The sequence below is a fragment of the Eptatretus burgeri genome, chromosome 7 (genome assembly GCF_056783735.1).
Source record: "Eptatretus burgeri isolate ZD-2024b chromosome 7, Ebu_testis_v1, whole genome shotgun sequence".
Lineage (NCBI taxonomy): Eukaryota > Metazoa > Chordata > Myxini > Myxiniformes > Myxinidae > Eptatretus > Eptatretus burgeri.
Window position 1 is genome coordinate 102,736,481 of NC_140967.1, and position 24,158 is coordinate 102,760,638.

At 46.6% G+C, this 24,158-nt stretch overlaps 1 protein-coding gene across 4 annotated transcripts in view; it reads left to right on the forward strand.

The window, feature by feature from the left end:
- The window catches only part of CARMIL1 (capping protein regulator and myosin 1 linker 1), a 252,839-nt gene that overhangs the window by 6,524 nt on the left and 222,157 nt on the right, over positions 1-24,158 (forward strand). For 2 of the 4 annotated variants that reach the window (XM_085890034.1, XM_085890033.1), the window contains exons 2-3: positions 52-243; positions 6,438-6,532. In XM_085890034.1, coding sequence (XP_085746160.1) covers positions 204-243; positions 6,438-6,532 — 135 coding nt within the window. In that variant the 5' untranslated portion in view covers positions 52-203. Of the gene's footprint in view, positions 1-23; positions 244-6,437; positions 6,533-24,158 lie in introns of those variants that run through there. The other 2 variants (XM_085890032.1, XM_085890036.1) reach the window with 1 other exon arrangement.

The following is a 24,158-nucleotide window of genomic DNA, read 5'->3' on the forward strand; positions in this document are numbered from 1 at the left end:
CGTGCCACCCCTCCTCCCTCTCTCCCTCCTCTCCCGCATCCCCTCCCAAAGCATCAAGATCGAGGATCGTCCGGGATGGGCCGGTGGTTCCGCCGAGGTCCCACTCGCTCTTCCTGCACATCCTGTGGAAGGATCGTGAATCTGTTCTCTGCTGCTCTGCAGTCCCGGGGGCTTCATGACATGGTCCGGCTGTGAGAGAAGTCATGGCTGAGGGGGATGCAAGGATTTCCCGCGAGCTGACTGGTAAGGACGGGTCCACGGTGTGCGACCTCAGTCGATTGGCGCATTCTGTTTCACCATCATCATGCGGTGAACGACATTGTAATATCTGTGTGCTCAAACGAGGTTAACATTCTTTCCTTTTCTGCATTCTCACCGTGCAATGTCCGTCCGATGTTACCCTCTCGTCCTAGTCTCCATGCTCCATCGTCCTCTCCATGTCCGTCTCTCGAGCTGCTGTCGGAGCACGCAATCATTTGGGTCCTCACCACCGGGGAGGGGACCACAGAGACCCCGTCCCACGTCTTGTTTTTGTTTTTGATATCCCCCTTCAGGCTTCACCTAGTACCCCCAACTCCTCCATGCGGTAAATGCCGCCCTCCCGCACGTCGTGGCATCCTTCGAGGTTTATGCACCGAAAGGGTTAAATCCAGTTCCATGCACAATACTGTATTATCATCATTATTGGAACTAAACGACAGGATGATGTCATTGCACCTCTTCCCCTTTTTTTTTTTCTCTTTATCACAATTGGTCACGAGTTTCGAGTCCGAAACACAATAAAATCTCCCCCTTTGATTTCTCATGAGATCTGATGACAATCGTATCAGATCTCATGAGAACTTGTTGTGCGGGTGCATGGCCATGGCGAGTGGCACCATGACAATATGATCTTGTAATTCAAACTGCAATCCCTTCTGATGAACTATATATGTATATATTGTATACGTATATGATGCATCATCCTGATTTCGATAGATATAGTACATTGGTCACATCATCAAGCCCGACTCTCACAGAAACGTGCCCACGACCATCCTTGGACCTCCGGAGGGTCTTTGTGCCCTGTCTGGTCATCTTTATTCCTTCATGGTACCAGCTCGTCCACCTGCCGTGCTGGTCGGACTGGTTCGATCAATTTCATTGCCTGTTGTAATGCGATCCACACAGCTCTTTGGCAGAATGTCGTGATTTGTTCAGCATGCCAGTGATAAGTCTCCTACTCCTTCGTTGAAAGACATCGTGGGATCTTTAAGTCCACCTGCGGAAGGGCCATGTGTTAACGTCCCTCGATGCAGTCATTGATTCAACACCTTGTTCGTGAAGCTCTACTCTAACAGTTGAAGTCGAGTTGGGATTCAAACCAAAACTAAACAGTTCAAAGACAAGTGCTGGACCTTTGCACCATCTTTTTGACTCCTAGTCCATCTCTCCTTATTCTCTCCTTGTATCCACCACTTATTATTCTGTCCATCCTTGACTTCCTTTGTTCCCAGCCCACGGGTACCTTTTAAATCCCCCATTTCACGGCCAATCGTCATGCAACAAGTCACATTGCTGAAGGCAGACCATGACTGTCGGTTGGTTCAATGCCGCACCAATGTCATCGGCCAACAAGCTGAGCTTGTTTGGTACAAACACCCTTGGACAGTGATGGACCAAACCTCTGCACAGGCAAGCTTGGCCTACTTTAGATCGATGACCAATATTGGCCTGACATCGAACCAATGAGCAAGCACCTGTTAGAAAAACAGGTCAGGTCCATCGAGATTCCCGTGCCCATCGCACTTACCTTTCCTTGTCTTTCAGTCTTTCTTTATTCTGAAACGTGTCTACACCTCAACGTGCTGATGTCATTCATTGTGTGCCATGTTGCATAAACCTCGACCTGCTGATCCAATCCATCGTATGTCATTTTGCATACACTTCAACCTGCTGATCCCATCCATCGTGTGTAATCTTGCATACACCTCGACCTGCTGATCCCATCCATCGTGTGCCATCTTGCATACACCTCGACCTGCTGATCTCATCCATCATGTGCCATCTTGCATACACTTCGACCTGCTGATCTCATCCATCGTGTGTAATCTTGCATACACCTCGACCTGCTGATCCCATCCATCGTGTGCCATCTTGCACACACCTCGACCTGCTGATCTCATCCATTGTATCGTATGCCATCTTGCATACACCTCAACCTGCTGATCCCATCAATCATGTGCCATCTTGCATACACTTCAACCTGCTGATCTCATCCATCGTGTGCCATCTTGCACACACCTCGACCTGCTGATCCAATCCATCATGTGCCATCTTGCACACACCTCGACCTGCTGATCTCATCCATTGTATCGTATGTCATCTTGCATACACCTCAACCTGCTCTTCCCATCAATCATATGCCATCTTGCATACCCTTCGGCCTGCTGATCTCATCCATCGTGTTCCATCTCGTGTACACCCTGACTTGCTGATCTCATCCATCGTGTGCCATCTTGCATACACCTCAACCTGCTGATCCAATCCATCATGTGCCATCTTGCATACACTTCAACCTGCTGATCCCATCCATCGTGTGTAATCTTGCATACACCTCAACCTGCTGATCTCATCCATCGTGTGCCATCTTGCACACACCTCGACCTGCTGATCCAATCCATCATGTGCCATCTTGCATACACCCTGACTTGCTGATCTCATCCATCGTGTGCCATCTTGCATACACCTCGACCTGCTGATCACATCCATCGTGTGCCATCTTGCATACACTTCGACCTGCTGATCTCATCCATGATGTGCCATCTTGCATACACTTCGACCTGCTGATCTCATCCATCGTGTGTAATCTTGCATACACCTCGACCTGCTGATCCCATCCATCGTGTGCCATCTTGCACACACCTCGACCTGCTGATCTCATCCATTGTATCGTATGCCATCTTGCATACACCTCAACCTGCTGATCCCATCAATCATGTGCCATCTTGCATACACTTCGACCTGCTGATCTCATCCATCGTGTGTAATCTTGCATACACCTCGACCTGCTAATCCCATCCATCGTGTGCCATCTTGCACACACCTCGACCTGCTGATCTCATCCGTTGTATCGTATGTCATCTTGCATACACCTCAACCTGCTGATCCCATCAATCATGTGTCATCTTGCATACACTTCGACCTGCTGATCTCATCCATCCTGTGCCATCTTGCATACACCCTGACTTGCTGATCACATCCATCGTGTGCCAACTTGCATACAGCTCGACTTGCTGATCTCATCCATTGTGTGCCATCTTGCATACACCTCGACCTGTTGATCACATCCATCGTGTGCCATCTTGCATACACCTCGACCTGCTGATCTCATCCATCGTGTGCCATATTGCATATACCTCGACCTGCTGATCCCATCCTCTGACTGATCTCTGTATATGTTCCAACTGAGGCGAGTGATCTCATCGTGAAGGAGGCATTCTCTGCTGCGCTTGTGTCTGTGGTTGATCAGTGCTCCAGGTGAGATACTCTTCTAGTCTTGGTGGATTTCAATGCGTCGACTGGAACTGATAGGGATGGTTATGAGACCTGTGTTGGTCCCCATGGGTCTGTAAATGTGAACCTGAATAGCACTAAGTTCCTTGACTTTGCAAGAAGTCATGGACTTTGGGTGGCTGGTTCATGGTTTCAGCACTGACAAATTCATTGCTGGACTTGGTATTCCCACGCTGGTGGTGTGGCAAAGGAGATTGACCATGTGCTCGTTGATGGTCTCTGAAGTTGCAACTTAAATCCGGGAGAATGGTACCATCCCAGCCTCGGCTGGATGTCAGCAAGCTCAAGGATGAGAGGGTAGCTGAGAAGTTTGCGAACATGCTGAGTGGGGATTTGGGGGTCTGGGAATCCTGGAGTTGTGGAGTGCCTTCAAGACCACCATCCTTGATGTTGCTGGTGGATGTCTTGGAACTCAACGTAGGGCGAAGAAGAATTTTGCCTCTCAAGGGACACTGGATACCATTGACCAGAGTCGCAGGGCCAGGCTTAATGGCAGAGCTTAGCTGTTCAGGGTGTTGAGGCGTAAAACTGTCCGTGCGCTGAGGGAGGACAAGAAGGGTTATGTGCGAGGAATCTGTGATGGGGTCGAGCTTCACCTGTGATCAAGTGATTCTCATCCTGTTCACAGAAAAATTCGTGCATTGCGTTCCTCCAAGTCCATCCCTCGTTGTACTGCAGTTAGAGCGCAGGATGATGGGCTCTTGACAGAGGAGTCCGAAGTGAAGGCCCGCTGGGCCGGTAACTTTGAGCAGCTGTACCAGGCTGACCCACCAGCTGTTGAGTTGGATGTCAGGGGTGTTACTATATCCCTATTGCTGAACCTCCAATCAACTGTGGTCCACCTTTGTTTTTAGAAACAGGCTTCAGTGAACTGGTTGAAATGGGGTAAAGTTCCTGGGATCAGTGGCATCCATGCTGAACTTCTCAAGGCTGGTGGAAATGCTGTACTCATGTCGTTGCCTGCAGTTCTGTGCTCTGCGTGGAACACAGGCATCATCTCAACTGACTGGAAGAGGGGCCTTGTTGTCCCTCTTTGGAAAGGGAAAGGTGATCGCCAGGACTGCAACAACTACCGAGGGGTGACACTGCTCTCAGTGCAGGGCAAGGTCTTTGCTCGGATAATTATTGATTGGGTTCGCCACCATCTGTTTCAGAACCAGTGCCTAGAGCAGTCAAGCATTACACCAAAGAGGTCAACGATTGACCGTATCCTGGCTCTTCGGGTCCTCACCGAATGCAGACGAGAGTTTCTGCAGGGGTTGCTTGCAGCCTATGTTGATCTCTGAAAAGCATTTGACTTAGTGAATCGGGATGCCCTCTGGAGGGTTCTCGGACTTCGTGGGGTGCCACCAAAACGGATCAATCTGATGTCTGAACTCTACTCTGGTACTGAGAGTGCTGTGAGATGTGGTGATACCATCTCTGACTTATTTCCAGTTGTTATTGCAGTTCATCAGGGGTGTGTACTGGCCTCCACACTTTTCAGCACTTGTATGGACTGAATTCTGGGGAGGATTTCGGAGGGATAAAGCTGCGGTGCATTGTTTTTGGAATGTCAAGATCTCTGACTTTGATTTCACACGTAATGCAGTCATCTTTGCGGAGACTCTAGATATCTTTTTGGGGGCCCTTGAGGTGCTGATTGAGGAGTCTGAGCCATTGGGATTACGGGTTTTCTGGGTCAAAACTAAGATCCAGGCTTTCAATAACATCTTGGATGCTGTATTTCTGTCTGTACCTGTTTGTGGTGAAGACGTTGAGGTCACGGAGATGTTAACTTACCTTGGCAGTGATATTCATCTCTCTGCTCGCTGTGAGTCAGAGGTCAATAGACATTTGGGTCAGGCCTGGGGGGTCATGGATTCACTGGATGATGGGGTGTGGCACTGTCGGTACCTGTGCAGGAGGACGAAGGTCCAAGTCTTCAAGCCCTTGGTGCTTCCAGTCTTGCTGTACAGATGTGAGACTTGGACTCTGACCAGAGATCTGAGACGGCGACTTAATTCCCTTGGTACCAGGTCTCTTCAGAGAATCCTTGGCTCTCGCTGGTCGGACTTTGTGTCCACGGAGCGGTTGTTGAGAGAGACTCAAATGAGATGTCTTGCCTGCATCGTCCGTGAGCGTCATCTGCAATTGTATGGACATGTGGCTTGTTTTGTTTTCCTCACACTGATCCTGCTCACCAGATTCTCTCAGCAAGGGAGCCTCATGAGTGGAGGAGTCCAATGGGTCGACCACGTGCCTCATGGTTGAAGCATGTTGATCAGCATCTCAAGGAGATGGGGATGGGCCAGGCATCTGCCTGTGGGATAGCCAGACGAAGGCCTCTGGAGTTCCGGCATAAATTGGACGCTGCGACTCGTTCCAGCGCATGCTCCCATATCTGACCTGACTTGACCATGCAATGTTCCTGTCCAGCTCTTAGGATGTATGTCCTTCTCTCTCCATCCATTTCAAAATCCTGGGAGCACCTTGGGTATGGTGCTTAAATGTGTTCTACGACTTTATTTTGCAAGCATTTCATCCACCAATGTTGCATGAATCGAAGAGTGCCATCCCACCAGCCCGCTGTCACGTATTGTCATGTTTGGTATGTCAATGCAGTTATTATTTGTGGATGAAATGGAGTGAAAAGAAAGCAGTTTTAGTTCATGCATTGATACCAACCCATTCATCCACAGCATGAGTCACTCCAAGCACTCCAGTCATTGTTGCTTTTCCTTCTCTCCCTCTCCCTCTCCCTCTCTCCCTCTCTCCATCCTTTATCCAATAAGTTTATTCAAAATCGACCATTATCTGAGTCATCTACGTGTTAACTTTTCCTGCATGGTACTTGTCTAATTGTTATCTCTACACATTTATCCGTTTTCTTAACTTCGCAGAGAGTGTGAGGGACGTGCTCGGAAAGGTGCGAATCGGTTTGAAGAAACATGTCAAATTGGAACTTCGGGCAGACAAGTTTGAACCACGCATCCTGGTAAGGAATGTTTTTATTTATATTTGATTTCTGAATGTGGGTCATCGAAAGGTCATCCCTCACTTCAGAAAGACTCATGAGCATACACACTAGCCCATATTCAATCCACTGCGAATGAAGGCTTTCCTCAAGTCGCGTTGGGGGTGGTAGTGTGTTGCCGTCATCATACTTGTCGTATGTGTGTTGCTGAGAGTTTGGCAGGCATTTGTAATTTGTTTAGGATGCCAGCAATAACTTGCTTACTGTTTGGGGTGAACACCATGGGATCTTTAATGTCTGCTAACCGCAGACAGGTCATCTGGTTTAATGTCCACCCCAGGGACGGCACACACATTGATACTTAGCCCATCCTGCGGAACATCAGGATGAGTGTTTATAACCTGCCAGGATTCAAACGCAGGAGACAACTACTCGGGCGAGTGTGCGTACCTCTCGGCTATCCTGCCAGCTCACACATTACAAGGCGGAGAGGGTGCTGATGGTGGGGGGGGGGGGAGTTGACATTCCCCATTTTGTCCCAGATTTTCTGTTCAGATGTTTCTTTGAGATCCCTTTATGTACGAGTTAAACATCCTGTTTGTGTGCTTTCATTAGTGTTGCCCCGAAAGGGATGCAAGGTGTGTGTGTGTGTGTGTGTGTGTGTGTGTGTGTGTGTGTGTGTGTGTGTGTGTGTGTGTGTGTGTGTGTGTGTGTGTGTGTGTGTGTGTGTGTGTGTATGTCCACGTCGATATATTTTAACTTTAAAAATATTTTCTCTGCAACTACTTATCCGATCGATGCGAAACTTTAAACATATGAGGGACTCCCCATGAAGAAGATTTTATTTCTAACTCTGACGTCATAGGTCACATGGTATGGTAGCCATATCGGAATAAAGAAAAACAATTCGTTGTCATTTCCTCCGAAACCGCTCAACGAAAAAAATTGAAACTTGGCAACTGTCATAAACTCCCCATAGGATATATCGGGTGATAGGCGATGACATCATCGGAGAAGTGGTATTCCAGCCATAATTGGTTGAATTGAAATCTTTATCCGAAAAATCTGACACTTCATATATCTGATCGATGACACTATGTGAGTGAAGAATTGAACTTGTGACATTCATAACCCATGTCAAGAAACGATGTGACATAATAGGGTGCCTGGATGATACGTGTATCTCGGCCATACTAGTGTAGTGTGTTCAGTTAACGATGGTATTTTTGTCCAGAATGAACGCGCAAGGTGAGACTATGCACTCTACGAGTGCCGTTCTAGTTTTATACTGGGGTTTTATACTTTGAGCCAATTTGTGTGAGTTGGTGCTTATTTCAACATGGAGAGTGACGGTAAAATAATGTTGGACGATTTGGTTACTGTGTAAGAGACTTGCACCATTGTTCGCCATCTCTGGAGTATTTGTGAGGAAACTACTCGTAGAAAGTATGGTCTTCCTGTTTGATGTTCCCATCTGTGCATTTAACTCATGATGCCGGGATTCCAGGTTCAATTTCGGTCGACTGTGTTGATTTGCCCATTGTCTACTAATGTCCTTGTAATTTACCTGAACGTACAATCTCAACGTCCTTGGCCTTGTATACTATGTACAACCCCTCCATAAGCGAGGCACACCTGTGTGGTGTGATTCAAAGGTGGTCATATTTCACCGAATGATTTTCTTGCACAGCACACTCCTAAGTAGATATCACTCCCAAAACAGAGTTAACGATCTCATGAATGACTTTCTATCATCATTCCTTGAGCTTGGGTCAGCAGATAGTGTATCCCACAGTACTCTGGGAAGTCCGAATGCAAACACACCTGCAGTTAGCACACTGATTGTCAGACAACAAGAGACGAGAATTCATTATCATCTGGTAAGCATTCATGAGGTGTAATAGGATGGCGTAGACCTGGAGATACATGCACTCGCCTCGAAGGCATCTATCCTGGGTTTGAATTCCGACCCAGCTATAACTGACATCCTAGTGTTTCACAGGCAGGGTGATTCATCAATGCGCGTGCCGTCCCTCGGGTGGACGTTAAACTGGGCACCTCGTCTGCCAGCATTAGCTGACCCCTAGGTTAAAGACCCCTAGACGTTAAAGACCCCTCGGTGTTCTTCGCAAAGAGTAGGTGAGCCATCGCCAGCACCCGAAACAAATTCCACATTCCCATCATAACTACTGCTGGGAAGGTAAGGGCAAACCTCCCAGTGTAACCCTTGCTCAGGAAGCTGCTTCGGTGGCACCAACACTCTGTAAAGAGTATGGTACATCAGAAGAAGAAGGAGCATTGATGCACTTTATGAACCATTTTGATTCTGCTTCTACAATGAGGTTACATGGGCCCAATACAGATCAGAGACTATTTAATGTTGAAGAAAAATGACACATCGATGGCGTATTGATGACACTTCAAGATTTAGAGAGAATAACAGATTTTGGTGGAAGTGTTGATATTTGGAGATTGTGTGGGAGTGGGAAGATAAATCCGGTATTTAAAATGGACTCAAGTGTGCGCTGCTGAAGCTATCCGGGCAGGAAGCAAAGCGGTACGCATGCGCTGGTGGCTTTTAATGCCACGATGCAACTATCAGGTCGGAAAGGCTTTGTTCGGATTATTGTTACGCCCAACCGCAACTCCACCTCTTGGTTGGTTTAGGCAGTAAGGCAGAGGTAATGTACTCCTGCGGCAGACAGATATTACTGCTCACAGATTGCGCAGCTCCAGCTGTTATGGGACACGAACTGTGCCTTACCAATCTATCAAGTTGGGAGGTTTAACACGTACAGGTAGTGGACAAAAAAATGGAAACACCGGGATAAATGAGGGACACCAAGCAATGGCTTCCACGCGGGTGTGGCCCATGTGTTAATTAAGCAAATAACATCCCAGCATGCTTAGGGTTATGTATAAAAATGCTACACAGGCCTGGTTGCCTATAATTATGGCGAGCATAGCTGCAAGACGAGAACCCCAATGCCCCCATCCACAGAGCACGTGTGGTCGCCCAATGGTTTGATGAGCATGACACTGATGTTATCCATACGCCATGGCCTTCTCAGCCACCAGATGTAAACACAATCGAGCATTCATGGGATATTCTGGAATGTCACCTGAGCCAACATTTTCCACCTCCTTCAAACAGGTGCGAGTTGATTGACTTTCTTGGGGAAGAATGGTGCCGCATCCCTCCTGCAGAATTACAGTCACTGATGGACTCTTTGACATGTCATTTGCAGGCCATATTGGTCGCATGTGGTGGCCCAACATCCTATTAAGTGACTTTACGTTGTTGTTTCCATTTTTTTGTTCAGTACCCGGATATTGAGATGGTTGACGCCCATTGATAACTACAGGTGGCATGACGAGTCTTTAAAGACCATGACAATTGTCCTTTTTTTTGTATACCTTGTCGAGGCTCGTGTGAGAGCTAACACACAACGCACAGCAAAGGGGGCATGAGACAAGAGGGGCGGGAGTGGAAAAGACAAAACTGTGGGGAACAGAGACATTAGGAGATCTGTGGAAGGGAGAGGGATGCTGCGGGGAACATGGGGAATACAAGATGGACATTACAGGGACTTTCAGGAAGGAAAGCAGGGGAATTTGAAGGAGGTGGGTTTGGGTGGATTATCGGGGGTAGAAAAGATTGAGGATTTGGATGGGGGGATGATAAGAGGTGGTGGTGAACAGCTGTTTTGAAGGCCTGGAGGGAAGAATGGGATTGAATAGAGTGAGGGAGTTTATTCCAAAGGCGAGAAAAAAGAGGAATGAAAGAATGAAGGTGAGCAGTGATTCGTGATTTTGGTAGTTTTACCAGAAGGGGGTTGTTGGTGGACCTTGAGCACCCTGCCGAAATGTGGTGGGGACAAATCACAGAGAGAGCAAGGGGGGGCGAGGCTGGAGAGGAGACGGTAGAAGACAGAAAGACTACCGACCAGTCTGCAGTGAGAGAGTGAGAGGCCCAAAGACTCAGCCTCATTGCGGGAGATGCCAATGATCCGAAATGCCTTGGTTTCCACAGCGTGAAGCCGAGAAAGGTGGGAGGCAGGAGCACCAGCCCAGAGGGGAGAGCAGTACTCCATGAGGCTGTGGAGGAAAGCTTTGTAAGTGGTCAGGAGCTCAGGTGTGCCAAGGAAGGACTTTGCATGAAGGACTGGCTTTGGAGGCCAGCTTGGAAATGTTGCTTTTCCAAGAAAGATCATGGCAGGTCGTGAGACCGAGAAGCTTGAATGAAAGGACTTCATCAAGAGGATTGTTAAGTAAGTAGATGGGCGGGGGGCAGGTGGGGGGGTTCCAGACTGTCCTTTCGGAGAGACATCGTGAGAGCGTGAGATTTGTCAGGGTGGAAAGACATGTTCCACATGTTGGACCCGCTAGTAATTTTACCCAGATCTGCAGTGAGCGAAGAAGCTGCTGCTTGCCGGTCTGAGGGATGACCGATGGTACGGCAGAGGGTGGATTCATCAGCAAAGAGATATAGAGGATTTTCCAGAGAGTCGGAGAGATCATTGATGAAAGCCAGAAAAAGTACAGGGCCCAGAACCCAGTGATGAAGAGCTCAGGTGGGCCGAGGAAGGACTCTGCATGACGGAGGATTCCCAGTCGGCGACTGGCTTTGGACGCGAGGTTTGAAATGTGGCTTTCCCAGGAAAAAAAATGTCCTATAGGAGATGCCACAAAATCAAGCCCAATCTGCAAACAGCATGATATAGTTGAGTGAGGTGAGGATAGATGAGCCGGTTTCGATTTACATTAAAACAAAAACTCTTCCGCCTTCATCTTCTTCTTCACTTAAAATAATGGTGAGTCTCATTCAATCCTTTTTCTCATCTCTAATATAAAAGGAGCTCAGCCTCGGTGTGCCTGCATCCGTCCATGCCTGCCTCCATCTGTCCCTGCGTGCTTCCATCCAGCTGTCAGCAATCGTCCAATTGGGGATACACTCATCAAGCCCGATCTGCCAACAGTATGGTATCGTTGAGTGAGGTGAGGATAGATGAGCCGGTTTCAAATTATGTAAAAACAAAAACTCTTCCTCTTCCATCTTCTTCCACATTTATTATAATGCTGAGTCTCATTCAATTCCGTTTCTAATATTGATTAAATTCTCGCGATATTCAGCACTTTTTTTTTTTTTCAACATTTCCATTTTTGTCATATCGCCTTACCAAACAGCATTTCCGATGATACACCGCCTTTTGAAGCATCACAAATCCAGTCGCTCTCCGAGCAACACAGGTGAGAAAAGGATACCAACAAAAAAGCAGTTGATATTCAATAATTTATTCGCACAATTTTTAAAGGGTGAAAGTCAATTTTTATTTATTTTCTCTGGAAGTGACTGGTCTTACATTCTAGTGTGCTCCAAGCGCAACACAGCAAGTCCGCACGTCCGCTTCAAGGGCTGCACCTCAGGCGAGGGACAGCAAGTTTGCTCTTCCGCTCCAAATGCAGTGCATCAGGCGAGGCACTGCAGGTCCCATTGAAAAGTCAACAGAGCAAAAGACGAGACTACGAAGCTCGAGACCCAATAACTTGGACGAGACCCCAGAAGACCAAGATGCCCAAGCTAAGCCAAAGACCGGAGACTGGAGAGCAAGCGAAGCCATTTTACGAATGTTCGTATAACCCGCGCTTCTATTGTCACCCAGAAGCACAGGCCCTGTCTCCATTGGCTGGCACCTTCGGGTCCCCTACTTTGCCTATCTACAATGATTCATCCTGCGTGTCGGCTTAGGCCGACCTCCCTACGGATTGATCCTGCTGCGACAGGGTGTCCTGCCATGACGGGGTGTGCTGCTTTCTATCTGGCTTCATCCCACCATGGCTCGGTCGCTTCTGAATGGGTTTACTCCAGTTTTGAGAGGGTTCCGGGAAGATACACTGTTTCGAAAATGGCAACCTAAACCAATTCAAGCCAGTTTGGGAGGCTTGAGAAAGTAGGAGGTTTAGTAACAATGCCAGTGCAAGTGCTGAAAGGACGTGCTCTGCACCCCAAAGCATGAAGGATAGAGAGAGGAAGAGTCGAGAGAAGGTATAGGGAGGGAAATTATTGAGAGGAGGATAGAGAGGCTGTATTTTCCATTCATCACAAGGCCAAGGCAATTTTGCACATCCAGCTTGCACTGCATGGAGGGGTATCAATCTGGAAGACACTTTCACCATGTCAAGTTTTGGAGAAGGTTACAATATCGTTGCATACATCCAATGGAAGACGATGTTACTATGGGTCATATAAGACTTAGTGAAACCCAAAGATGGCAAATTATTGGGATGAACAATGCTGGGATCTTGCAGTGAAATTGGATGTCAATATGGCTTCCATCAGACTGTTATCAGCAGATTGGTCTGCAAACATCAACAAACCAATGTTAAAGTTGAAGACCTGTCTCAATCTGGATGACCCAGGGTGACCTTTAACAGATGAGATGCAGCTCTGATCAGGCTTCTCAGACATATTCCTTTTGCCACAAGCACAGTGTTGTGGCAATGTTGGAATCTCCCTCAGATTATCCATGAGAACTGTTTGGAACTGCAGGTTTCTTGCTGCTGGTTATGAAGCCAGGTGATCAATAAAATGCCCCTTTCTCATCACAGAGCACAAAGCAGCCTACTTGGCATGGTTTCAGGCACGTCACCATTGGAATAATCACATACTGGAGGAAGATCCATTGGTTTGATGAGAGACAATTCCTCCTGCATGTGACTGATGGTCAAACTCCTCTGTCGTGTCAACCCAACACAACCTATACACCCCCAAAATATTGTACAGTCGATCCTGTTTGTTGGTGGATGTTATGATATGGCTGCCTTTAATGACTGTAAGCTTGACCTTGTCACTGCACAGGGTACCTGACAGGCTAAAAATACCTCAAAGACATTTTGGATCTTGTTATTCCACATTTTCATAACCACCCACTTCTCACAAGACCTGTATTCGTGGATGACCAAACCAGACCCGACCGTGGTCGTACAATTACCCACTTCTTGTGAAACCCTGCCATCACAACATTGCCCAAGCTAGCAAGGCGCCCTGATTAAAATCCAATCCAATTGAAATCCAATCATTCTTAGGTGTAGTTTAAAATGGCAAGCAGAGCACCCACCCCATCTTGTTCTAAGCGTGCAACTTGTTCTTTTGACAAATCCCTTTATTTGGGCAGTGTATAGGCAACAGACCACTGCTTCGATGGCTCCAGAAAATAAAAATTAACTGGGTACGTATATGAAACAAAACCATGCGTACAGCTTTTTATGCATACATAATACATTATGGTTTTATTTTATTTTTCAAATCTTGATGGAATCTCACAACTTGCACAGGCATAATGTTAGCGTTCCCTCATGAATCCCTGAAAGGTTCAGCTTCCTCGTTCAAATCCTGTTGGAGTAGATGAAACATACAACATATAAACATATATACCGACAACATACTTTCCCTCCATGATTAGTCCCCTTCCAGTTTCACCGGAGGGGACTATAGGTTTGCTCTCCGTCTGTCCGTCTGTCCCTCCATCCGTCCCACCTCTGGTTTTTCAGACATTTTTTCCATGCCCTTTAACATATTCAACTGAAACTTGGAACACAGATTTATTACAATAAGTTACAGAGCAAGTTCGAGTTTCAGATTGTTTTGTCAATTTTTCAGTGATGCCATTTTTAGACTTGGAAAATACCACATATTATACATGGGTCAGTGTTCAGCTGCTCTGACTCCACCTCACTTGTTTACACTCATTGGCTGGACAGCTGGCCTGACTTCACCCCAATAAAATCTTGCACTGCCATTCCACAAAACGGCACAGATCGGCAGGCCTCAGGCCTGAGGGTTAGTCCATGGCCCAGGGCAACTTGAATGATCCCAGGTATATAACCACAATGTATTTTATCTGCACAAAAGCCGTACACATGTTTTTGCTTCATGTATGTACATGGGGTTATTTTTATTATTTTCAGTGCCGAACGTGCCATTATACACCACCCAAGTAAAGGGATGAGTTTACTGGTGTTAAAAGTCGAGCTAAAACCAAAATTACGCACAAAAACCTTCATCTATCTATAATTCCAGCAGTGTGTGTGTGTGTGTGTGTGTGTGTGTGTGTGTGTGTGTGTGTGTGTGTGTGTGTGTGTGTGTGTGCGTGCGCGTGTGTGTGTGTGTGTGTGTGTGTGTGTGTGTGTGTCTGCGACTGCTGTTTCTCGACAACCACTGGTCCGATCTAATTGAAACTTGCCAGGTATATTGCTGGGGACCTGTGGATGTGCCTTTTCAAGGTTTGATATTAATTGGACAAGTGGTTCCCAAGTTATGGCCATTTATTTACCAAACCAATGACAGGACATGGTGCTATGACGTCACGATTCTTTTTTTTTTCTTTTTTTTTTTTGCACATACGGCCATGCACATACGGGCACGCGAGAGCGAAGGAATGGCCTGTGTTGTTTCCGGCACGTGGTTGAAAGTTTTTTTTATCTTGCCAAAACGAAGTTTTTGCAAGATATGTTAGTCAGCTTGTATGTTTTTATTTATTTATTTATTTTTTTTTGTCTGTAATCACGTCGAAAAAATTCTGCAGAGCACAGTTATCATCGGAAATTTTTGTAACTTCGCATATCAGAGGCCTACAGAGGTCCCTTTCAGTGCACAAAATTTTGAAGGTCAAAGGTCAAGGTCACTTTGTCGCAAATCAGGGGAGTCGACGAAACCTTTTTTTGAGTAAATTTGATCGGATCGTCTTCAAACTTCATGGGAATATAGTTCATGATCTGGCGCTCAGCTGATTAATTTTTGGTGGCGATTGGCCTTGACCTTCATGGTTAGCGCCTTAGGTCAAACATATCTGACCCCAAGGTCAAATTTTCAAGTTTTAGGAACCATATTGTGTAGTACCTCAAATTGAACACCTCGATGAGTGCTTTCTCGATATGTCAAGCTTGAGACATTATGACGTCATTTGGTGACGTTATGAGGCAAAAGCATATTTTTCATGGTTACTCTGTAGAACGATTCTCATCGGAATCTCTCGTAGGCTGATATTCCTCAAGGAGTCGCTCCTGGTGGATTGCAGCTCTGTTCACCTCAGTGTGACCTTAAAGAAGTCACACGTGGTCACCTTTTGGCAAGATACGGGTCACCCTGCAGGTGACATTGGTTTATTTATTTTTTAATTTTTTTTGTTTGTCTGTAATCACGTATCGATCACTCTGCAGAGCACAGTTATCATTGGAAAATTTTTGTAACTTCGCATATCAGAGGCCTACAGAGGTCCCTTTCAGCGCATGAAATTTTCAAGGTCAAGGTCAAAGGTCAAGGTCACTTTGTCGCAAATCAGGGGAGTCGACGAAACCCTTATTTTTTGAGTAATTTTGATCGGATCGTCTTCAAACTTCATGGGAATATAGTTCATGGTCTGGCGCTCAGCTGATTAATTTTTGGTGGCGATCGGCCTTGACCTTCATGGTTCGCACTGGAGGTCGAAAGTTTTTGACCCCAAGGTCAAATTTTGAAATCTTAGATACCATATCGAGTAATACCTCATATGAAAGCGCTTGATAAGTGCTTTCCAGATCTGTCAAAAGTTTGACGCTATGACGTCATTTGATGACGTCATGACAAAAAAACGGATTTTTCATGAAAATTTTATTTCCTCAGTTCTCATCAAAATCTCTTCATATTTCATGTACAACGGTCCTGGAGAGATACCATTAACCTTACGAAAATATAAAGGTCAAGGTCACAAAAAGTTCGAGCATCAAGGTCGACGAAACCCTTATTTTTTGAGTAACTTTAATCGAATAAATAAGTCACTCATGTTCACATTTTGGCAATATACTGGTCACCCTGGGGGTGACATAGTTTTTTTTGTTTTTTTTTGTACGTACGGGCACACACTCGTCTATAATTCCAGCAATCTGTGTGTGTGCGTGTGTGTGTGTGTGTGTTTGTGTGTTTGTGTGTGTGTGTGTGTGTGTGTGTGTGTGTGTGTGTGTGTGTGTGTGTGCGTGAGTGCGTGTGTGTGTGTGTGCGTGTGTGTGTGTGCGTGCGTGCGTGTGTGTGTGCGTGCGTGCGTGCGTGCGTGTGTGTGTGTGTGTGTGTGTGTGTGCGTGTGTGTGCGTGTGTGTGTGTGTGTGTGTGTGTGTGTGTGTGTGTGTGTGTGCGTGTGTGTGACTGCTGTTTCTTGACAACCACTGGTCCGATCTAATTGAAACTTGCCAGGTATATTGCTGGGGACCTGAGTATGTGCCTTTTCAAGGTTTGATATTAATTGGACAAGTGGTTCCCAAGTTATGGCCATTTATTTACCAAACCAATGACAGGACATGGTGCTATGATGTCACGATTGACGTCACAATTCTTCTTTTTAATTTTTTTTTTTTTTTTTTTGCACATACGGCCACGCACGTACGGGCACGCACGTACGAGCATGCGAGAGCGAAGGAACGGCCTGTGTTGTTGTTTCTGGCACGAGGTTTTAAAGTTTTTTTATTGTTTTTTTTTTTTGTACGTACGGGCACGCACTCGTCTCTCCATAATTCCAGCAATCTGTGTGTCTGTCTGTCTGCCTGTCTGTGACCAATGTTTCTCGACAACCACTGGTCCGATCTAATTGAAACTTGTCAGATATATTGCTGGGACCGTGTGGATGTGCCTTTTCAAGGTTTGATATTAATCAGACAAGTGGCTCCCAAGTTAGGGACATTTATTTACCAAACCAATGACAGGACACGGTGCTATGACATCACAATTGACGTCACAATTCTTCTTTTTTTTTTCTTTTTTTTGCACGTATGGCCACGCACGTACGAGCACGCACGTATGTGCATGCACGTCCGGGCACGTACTAGTCTATCTGTAATTCCAGCAATCTCTGTGTGTGTCTGTCTGTCTCTCTGTCTGTGACCGCTGTTTCTCGACAACCACTGGTCCGATTTAATTGAAACTTGCCAGCTATATTGCTGGGGACCTGAGTATGTGCCTTTTCAAGGTTTGATATTAATCGGACAAGTGGTTCCCAATTTATGGCCATTTATTTACCAAACCAATGACAGGACATGGTGCTATGACGTCACGATTGACATTACAATTCTTCTTTTTTTCTTTTCTTTTTTTTTGCACGTACGGGCACGCACGTATGGCCACGCACGTACAGGCACGCGAGAGTGAAGGAACGGCCTGTGTGGTTGTTTCGGGCACGCGGTTTGAAAGATTTTGTTTGTTTTTTTTGCATGTATAGGCACGCACGTACGGGCACGCACTAGTTTATTTCACTTTTGTGTGAATAGCATAATTAAAGGATGTCAGTGGATGGCCTACAGTGATGCACACTCACCTCTCTGTAAAGCCGGAGTTCGAATCCCAATCCAGCTTTGAACTGTCACCCCGGACCTCACGCATGTTTTTACTACATGTACTGTATGTACATAGGGTTATTTAAAATATCACATCGGTAGGGGAAATGTATTGCAAAGCAATTCTCGCTCTTGTTGAAGATAATGGAGACCCTCCTGTGCAGACTCTGACACAGTTGCAGGCTGCTTTACACCAAGAATGGAAACAACTCCCTTTGTATTATCTCTGGTGGCTTATTCAGGGGACGAGAAGGAGGGTTGCAACAGCCATTCGTTCTAATAGTGCTCACGCACATTATTGACCTTTTGAGACATTCATTCCATTGTGACATCGTTGAATGTCAATATTGACTGGTCTTGAGCCCTACACCACAGAATGTGTTGTCAGCAACCCCGTTTCATCAGGTTATTTGGTGAAAGACTGCCATTACAGACATGTTCATTTTGTGATGAAGAAAAAAAAAAAAATCAACAAAACCTGTGAATTTGTCTCAAGTGATTTATCGGACATGCGGACTTGACAATGACGATATGGTTAACCTTTGATACACAGTTTACGGTTTCTGAATAATTTTCTCAGTTATGGCATTAATCCAGGAAATCCCAATCCGTGCTTCACTTTCTTTCCATGTGTACATATAATATCACCCTGGTGACGTCTTTGTACCTGCCCCCCACAGCCCCCCCCCAATGTTCTTGCCCTCCACCCCTCTCGAAATGAAGTAGATAAACTGATGCATTGAATTAACATGTTGTTGAAAGGCCTCCTTTGTCAAAATTAATTCCTTTTATATCCTTGTACAAGGACATCAAAAGGCAGTTTGATTCAATCCATGCAATGCCACATCCATCTGATTTAATTTGTCTTTGTCGGGGAGATTTTTATTTATTTATTTATTTCACCAAAAGTGTTCTCTTGCAAAACAAACCATCAAAATTTTGTTATGTTACACCCACATGGTGGCAGATGGAAAATCAGCTTGTGACACCCTTGAAAGTATGGGCTCGACAATCTGTCCCAGGTTAATGCCTCAGAATGCTGTTTTTACCATTTTGTCGACAAAATTGAGGCTCATGAAAGAGCGAGGTGATGGAGCATAACAAGGTGACAAATGGACAGTGGAGTTGTGGGGCAACAGACAAAACAAACAGGATGAACTAACAACAGAGGAGGGCTATAAGGGGAAGAAACACAGTAACTTGCCAGCAAGAGGGTTCAGTTATCTATATATTAATACTGAAGGACCAATTTTGTGCTCCTCCTAGCAGTCACGTCACGTTTTTCTTGGTACTGTGACCTGGACTGAAAGAAACTTCGTTCCTGTAAGAGTGCATCGCACATAGTGGCAATAGTCAAACTTCAACTCTGAAGCATCTATATATTAATAATGAAGGACCAATTTTGTGCTCCTCCTCGCGGTCACATCACGTTTTTCTCGGTACTGTGACCTGAGAAGTTTTGACATGGTGTACGTCAAAGTAGACGCGTGCACAAATCAGGGGACTTCTTCACAAGGAGTAGTGTACACCAAAATGTCGTGTACAAGGACGTTTTGTAGGCTTCATTAGGTAAGGTCATGGAGTACATCGACTGGGATCCTGCTTTTACAAGAGCCGCCACTGGTTGTCATATTGGGCTCATGGAACGGAATCCGTCTGTGACGGGGTTTCGGCTACTTTAGTATTAATGGCTGTAGAAAGGATTGTGGGTAAGGATGTTGGATGACATGAGATATGGATGGTTGAATCTACCTCTGCTGAGGATAAAACTCAGTCACACTCAGTGTGTTTTATAAGATTGGTGTTGGCTTTGTGGTTAGGGTGGTGGCTTGGGATCCAAGGGTCCTGAGTTTGAGCCCTGTTCACTGCTGAATTAACACCAGGTGGGGTCGACTCAGCCTGTCATCCTTCCAAGGTCAGTGAAATGAGTACCAGGAAACTGGTAAAACGGCACAGCATCAGCGGCACAGCTGTGCTCCAAGAAATGATAGCTTCCTTTGCAGCCAAAGCTGCCATATGCAAGAACAGAACAGAACAGTGTGTTTTGTGTTGGCGGAGTGTGTATCATAAGCCGAAGGTTTTCTGAAGACTCTGTCTCTGTCTCTATCTCCATCTCTTCATCTCTTCATCTCTCTCTCTCTCTCTCTCTCTCTCTCTCTCTCTCTCTGGTCTCTTCATCTCTTAATCTCTCTCTCTCTCTCTCTGGTCTCTTCATCTCTCTAGTCACTCTCTAGTCTCTCCTTCTCCCCCCTTCCTCTTCCCCACCAACTGTCCACGTTTACCTCTCTCTATCTATCTATCTATCTTTTGCTTTCTCTCGATTATTCAAATGATGCGTTATGCCTCACCTTGCTTCCTGGTACCTTATGATACTAACAGTGTGCAGGTTATCATGTAAGCTTTGTTATAAGTTTATTTTATCTTGAAGATGACACCTTATTTACAACTGGGCTACAATTTTTTTTACAACAAAATAATTCCACCATGACTCCAAAATGCTCGTACTTCACTCAACAGTCACATTATTCTGCTATCCATTTGTTTTGGAAGGGTTTGAATAGATAATTAGTGTACCACCTTGGTAGCCACCCACTGATCTACACCCAATGGTCCACATGAATACACACACACACACACACACACACACACACACACACACACACACACACACACACACACACACACACACACACACACACACACACACACAATATTCCACCGTGAACTAGGGAAATGGAAGCAGAATGTGTCATCCCCTCCTGAAAAAAGATGAACTGGAACAATTCTGGAAAGTAATATATGAAGACTGAAAAGAACACAGGAAGGAGGCGGAATGGATCCAAAACCAAGAAGAGAAGAAGCAACATCCCGAAGAAATACCCCTAGTAATAATTGATGCAGAAAAGATGAGACAACTTTCAAAGATGGCAAGCTTCAAAAGCTCTGGCCCAGATGGGATCCCAAACTTCTGTCTAAAACAATTTGATGCTCTCCACGTTCACGGTGCTCGAGCATTCAATGAGCTGATCCAAGGGGATCTGGAAATGAATGAATGACTCACAGAAGGTAACACCTTCCTCATACAAAAATCTGAAGAATCCCAACTACCTCACAAATACCAACCAATAACCTGTCCACCAACAACGTACAAATGTAACAGGAATCATCACAGAAACAACGTAACACCAACTAACACAGCAAAGAGGCCTCGAGGCAGAACATAAGGGATGTAAGAGAGGATGCTACATAACGATAGACCACTTACGACTGAATGAGGCCATACTCGAAAACTGCAATACGAGAAGAACCAAACTGTTCACTGCCTGGACAGACTATAAAAAAGTTTTTGAAAGTGTCCCACATTCATGGATGATGAAGTGCATGCAAATCTACAAGATAAATCCCCAAATACATCAAGCTTATTGAGACAACAATGTATCTACGGAATACCACACAAATCCTGCAAAACTCTGAAGGAAAAATTGAAATACCAGGAGTGAAGATCTGATGCAGGATCTTCCAAGGAGACAGCCTTTCCCCCCTCCTGTTTTGCTTTGCTCTAGATCCACTAAGTAACCTCATCAACGAGCAAGGACACGCGGATATGATGGCAACTGTTCAACAAGGGTGTGTGTGTATATATATATATAGTGTTGTGGTTACCAGATTCGCAAACCACCATTCAGGTCCCTTAGGTGAGGTATCTCGGTAAGTGCATGTGTAGTTAGGCCCAAACCCGTTGTCTAGTGGGAATACATGTCATTTATACGTGCTGCGACTCTTCAGGATAGCCGTTTTTCTTTTACTATCTTTATTTTGGACCAATCGCCACCATCACAACCACAACAACAACCACCAACCACAACGCCGCTTCACCACAACCGCCATGACCTTTACCGTCACAACTCGCCACCATCGCATCACCGTCATCTCGCGCCACTCATGGGCACCGATGCTGGACTCGTGTAGGGCGCACGTTGAACAGCGTGTACAAAATCACGGATTTTCTGCTTCAAAAACGGATCCAAAACGACACACGCCCACTTTTTGCCGTCCAATCGGTGAGCGAGGGGCGAATTGGCCCCGCCCCCAGGGCGATCGATATATGCAAATTTGTGGATCAAAAAGCCTTCACGCCCACTTTTTCTCGGGCCAATGGGGAGCGAGTTGAAAGGTCAAAGGGAGGGGGTCAAAGGCGAAGTTACGGGGGGATAAAAGGACGGTGTTCGTCAGTCAGAAGAGAGTCGCAAACGAGAACGAGAACGAGAACGAGAACGAGAACGAGAACGAGAACGAGAACGAGAACGAGAACGAGAACGAGAACGAGAACGAGAACGAGAACGAGAACGAGTAGTAAAAGTCGGAACGAGGCGAAGGAGTCGGAACGAGGCGAAGGGTCGGAACGAGTAAGGAGAGAGTCAGCAGAACGAGAACGAGGAGTCGCAAACAAGAACGGACAGAGAGTCAAGACTTCGCGGGCGGTGGAGCTGCTCGTCGTGTGCGTTGGAGTCGGAACGGAGGGGACGGAGCTGTGGAGAGGCGGCGAGTCGGACGAGGGGGTGCTCGCGTCGTGCAAGGAGCTGCGCGCCCGAGGAAGGCCGGCAGCGCGACCTGGCCGAGGTGGAGACGCTCGTCGCGGGATAATAAAGATCCTCTATACCCCGAGCATCAGCAACCCCCCTCCTGTTTCCCCCCGCGCTGAGATAGTGCGACCAAGGGGGCCCCGTTCCCACCCCCAGCCAGGCGCTGTCCACGAGGCCCGCGGGTTGCGGGGCCATCGCCGCTCCGCGTCTCATCACCAGACGGGTAGGCCCGACCAGGTCTCGGCCCCAGGCCTACCTCATTCTTGGGGTATTTCTTTTCCTTGGTTTTGGGTATGTGTTGTCGGCGCCGTCTGTGAAGTAGAATTGTATAAGTGTTGCCGTGTGCTCGGTAGTCGGTATTAGCTCTGCACTGTGTTTTCACTTTTATGTTTGCTTTTTGTGTAAATGGAATTGTGTTTTCTTTTTTGTGTGCATTTGGTGGAATTGTATTTGTGTGCTTCCCGTGTGCCGAGAATAAACGTGCTTTATTGTTGAACTGTTTCCCGCTTCGCTTCGTCTTTTCCTCCATTGAATCCCCATCTTGCTTCACGTAAAGGGTTGGTAGTGGGCTGAATACGCCCGATAATTAATCGAACCGTCGAGGTCGACGATAACACCGCTCGGTTATTCTGATAGTCGGAACGGGTCGCTTAAGTGGCCCGTGTCCGAAGTCGACCTGCGGCGAGGTGCGATCGCCCGGTCTACCCTCCGCGTGGGTACTTAGGTAGTTCGAATTTGGCGAGCAACCCTATCCCACGCGGGGGCTGATTGGCTCGATCGCGGTGAGACCGAAAGGTCCACCCGTGACTGGTTCCCGGCGTTAGTCCGAGAGGGTCACGACTGGATTGTCCGTCCGGTGGGCGACGTGCCGCGATTCGAGTTACGTGGCCGTCGCACGCCGGCGGGCGCGAAGACCGCAACACTGGTGTCAGGAGTGGGATACAAATTCATCGCCCTCCTCGCGGCACTGGTATCGGAGAACAGGAAAACGGGCTGTCCTGTCTCCAATTAAATTCACGGGAATCGGTCCAGGGGTGAGAGAAGCGACCCCCGATTCCCTCCAAATTACGAGCGAGCTAAATTAACCCTTCACGAGAAGCAAGATGGCGTCTCAAGGCGAGCGGGAGCCGGGGGTATTAGAAATGGATGTAGAATGTGTAGGATCCATGGTCCAGGATGAAATCCCCGTGCAGGAAATGTTGATTGTGCAGGAACACGGACTCGCCCAACTAAACCCAGAACCTGAAATGGGTGCGGCAGCGGCCGCAGTGTATGACACCTCCCCCCCCCTCTCCACCAAGACCCTTCCCCAACCCTTGCCGAGACGGCTCAGCTGAGTGCATCCGACATGGCCCAGCTATTCACCATGCTGGCACAAATGAATGCGGCAATGACAAATGAAATAAAAAACGAAATGAAAGGCATGAACGAAAAGATGGATGCGAATACACAAAAAATGGATACAAATACAAATGAAGTGAAAACGACGATGGATGCGAATACACAACAAATAAACGAAAAGATGGATACAAAAATGAACGGAATGGAAACAAACATGAAAGAAGAAATGAAAGAGCTACGGGGTGAGACGCAGAACATGGGCCGATGCCTGCAGGCGGGCATGAAGGCCGTGAGCAGGGAACTTAAAATGGCGACTCCACGTGTCGGAACAAACGAGCTGGAAGGGGGTGCAACGGCTGACAGGC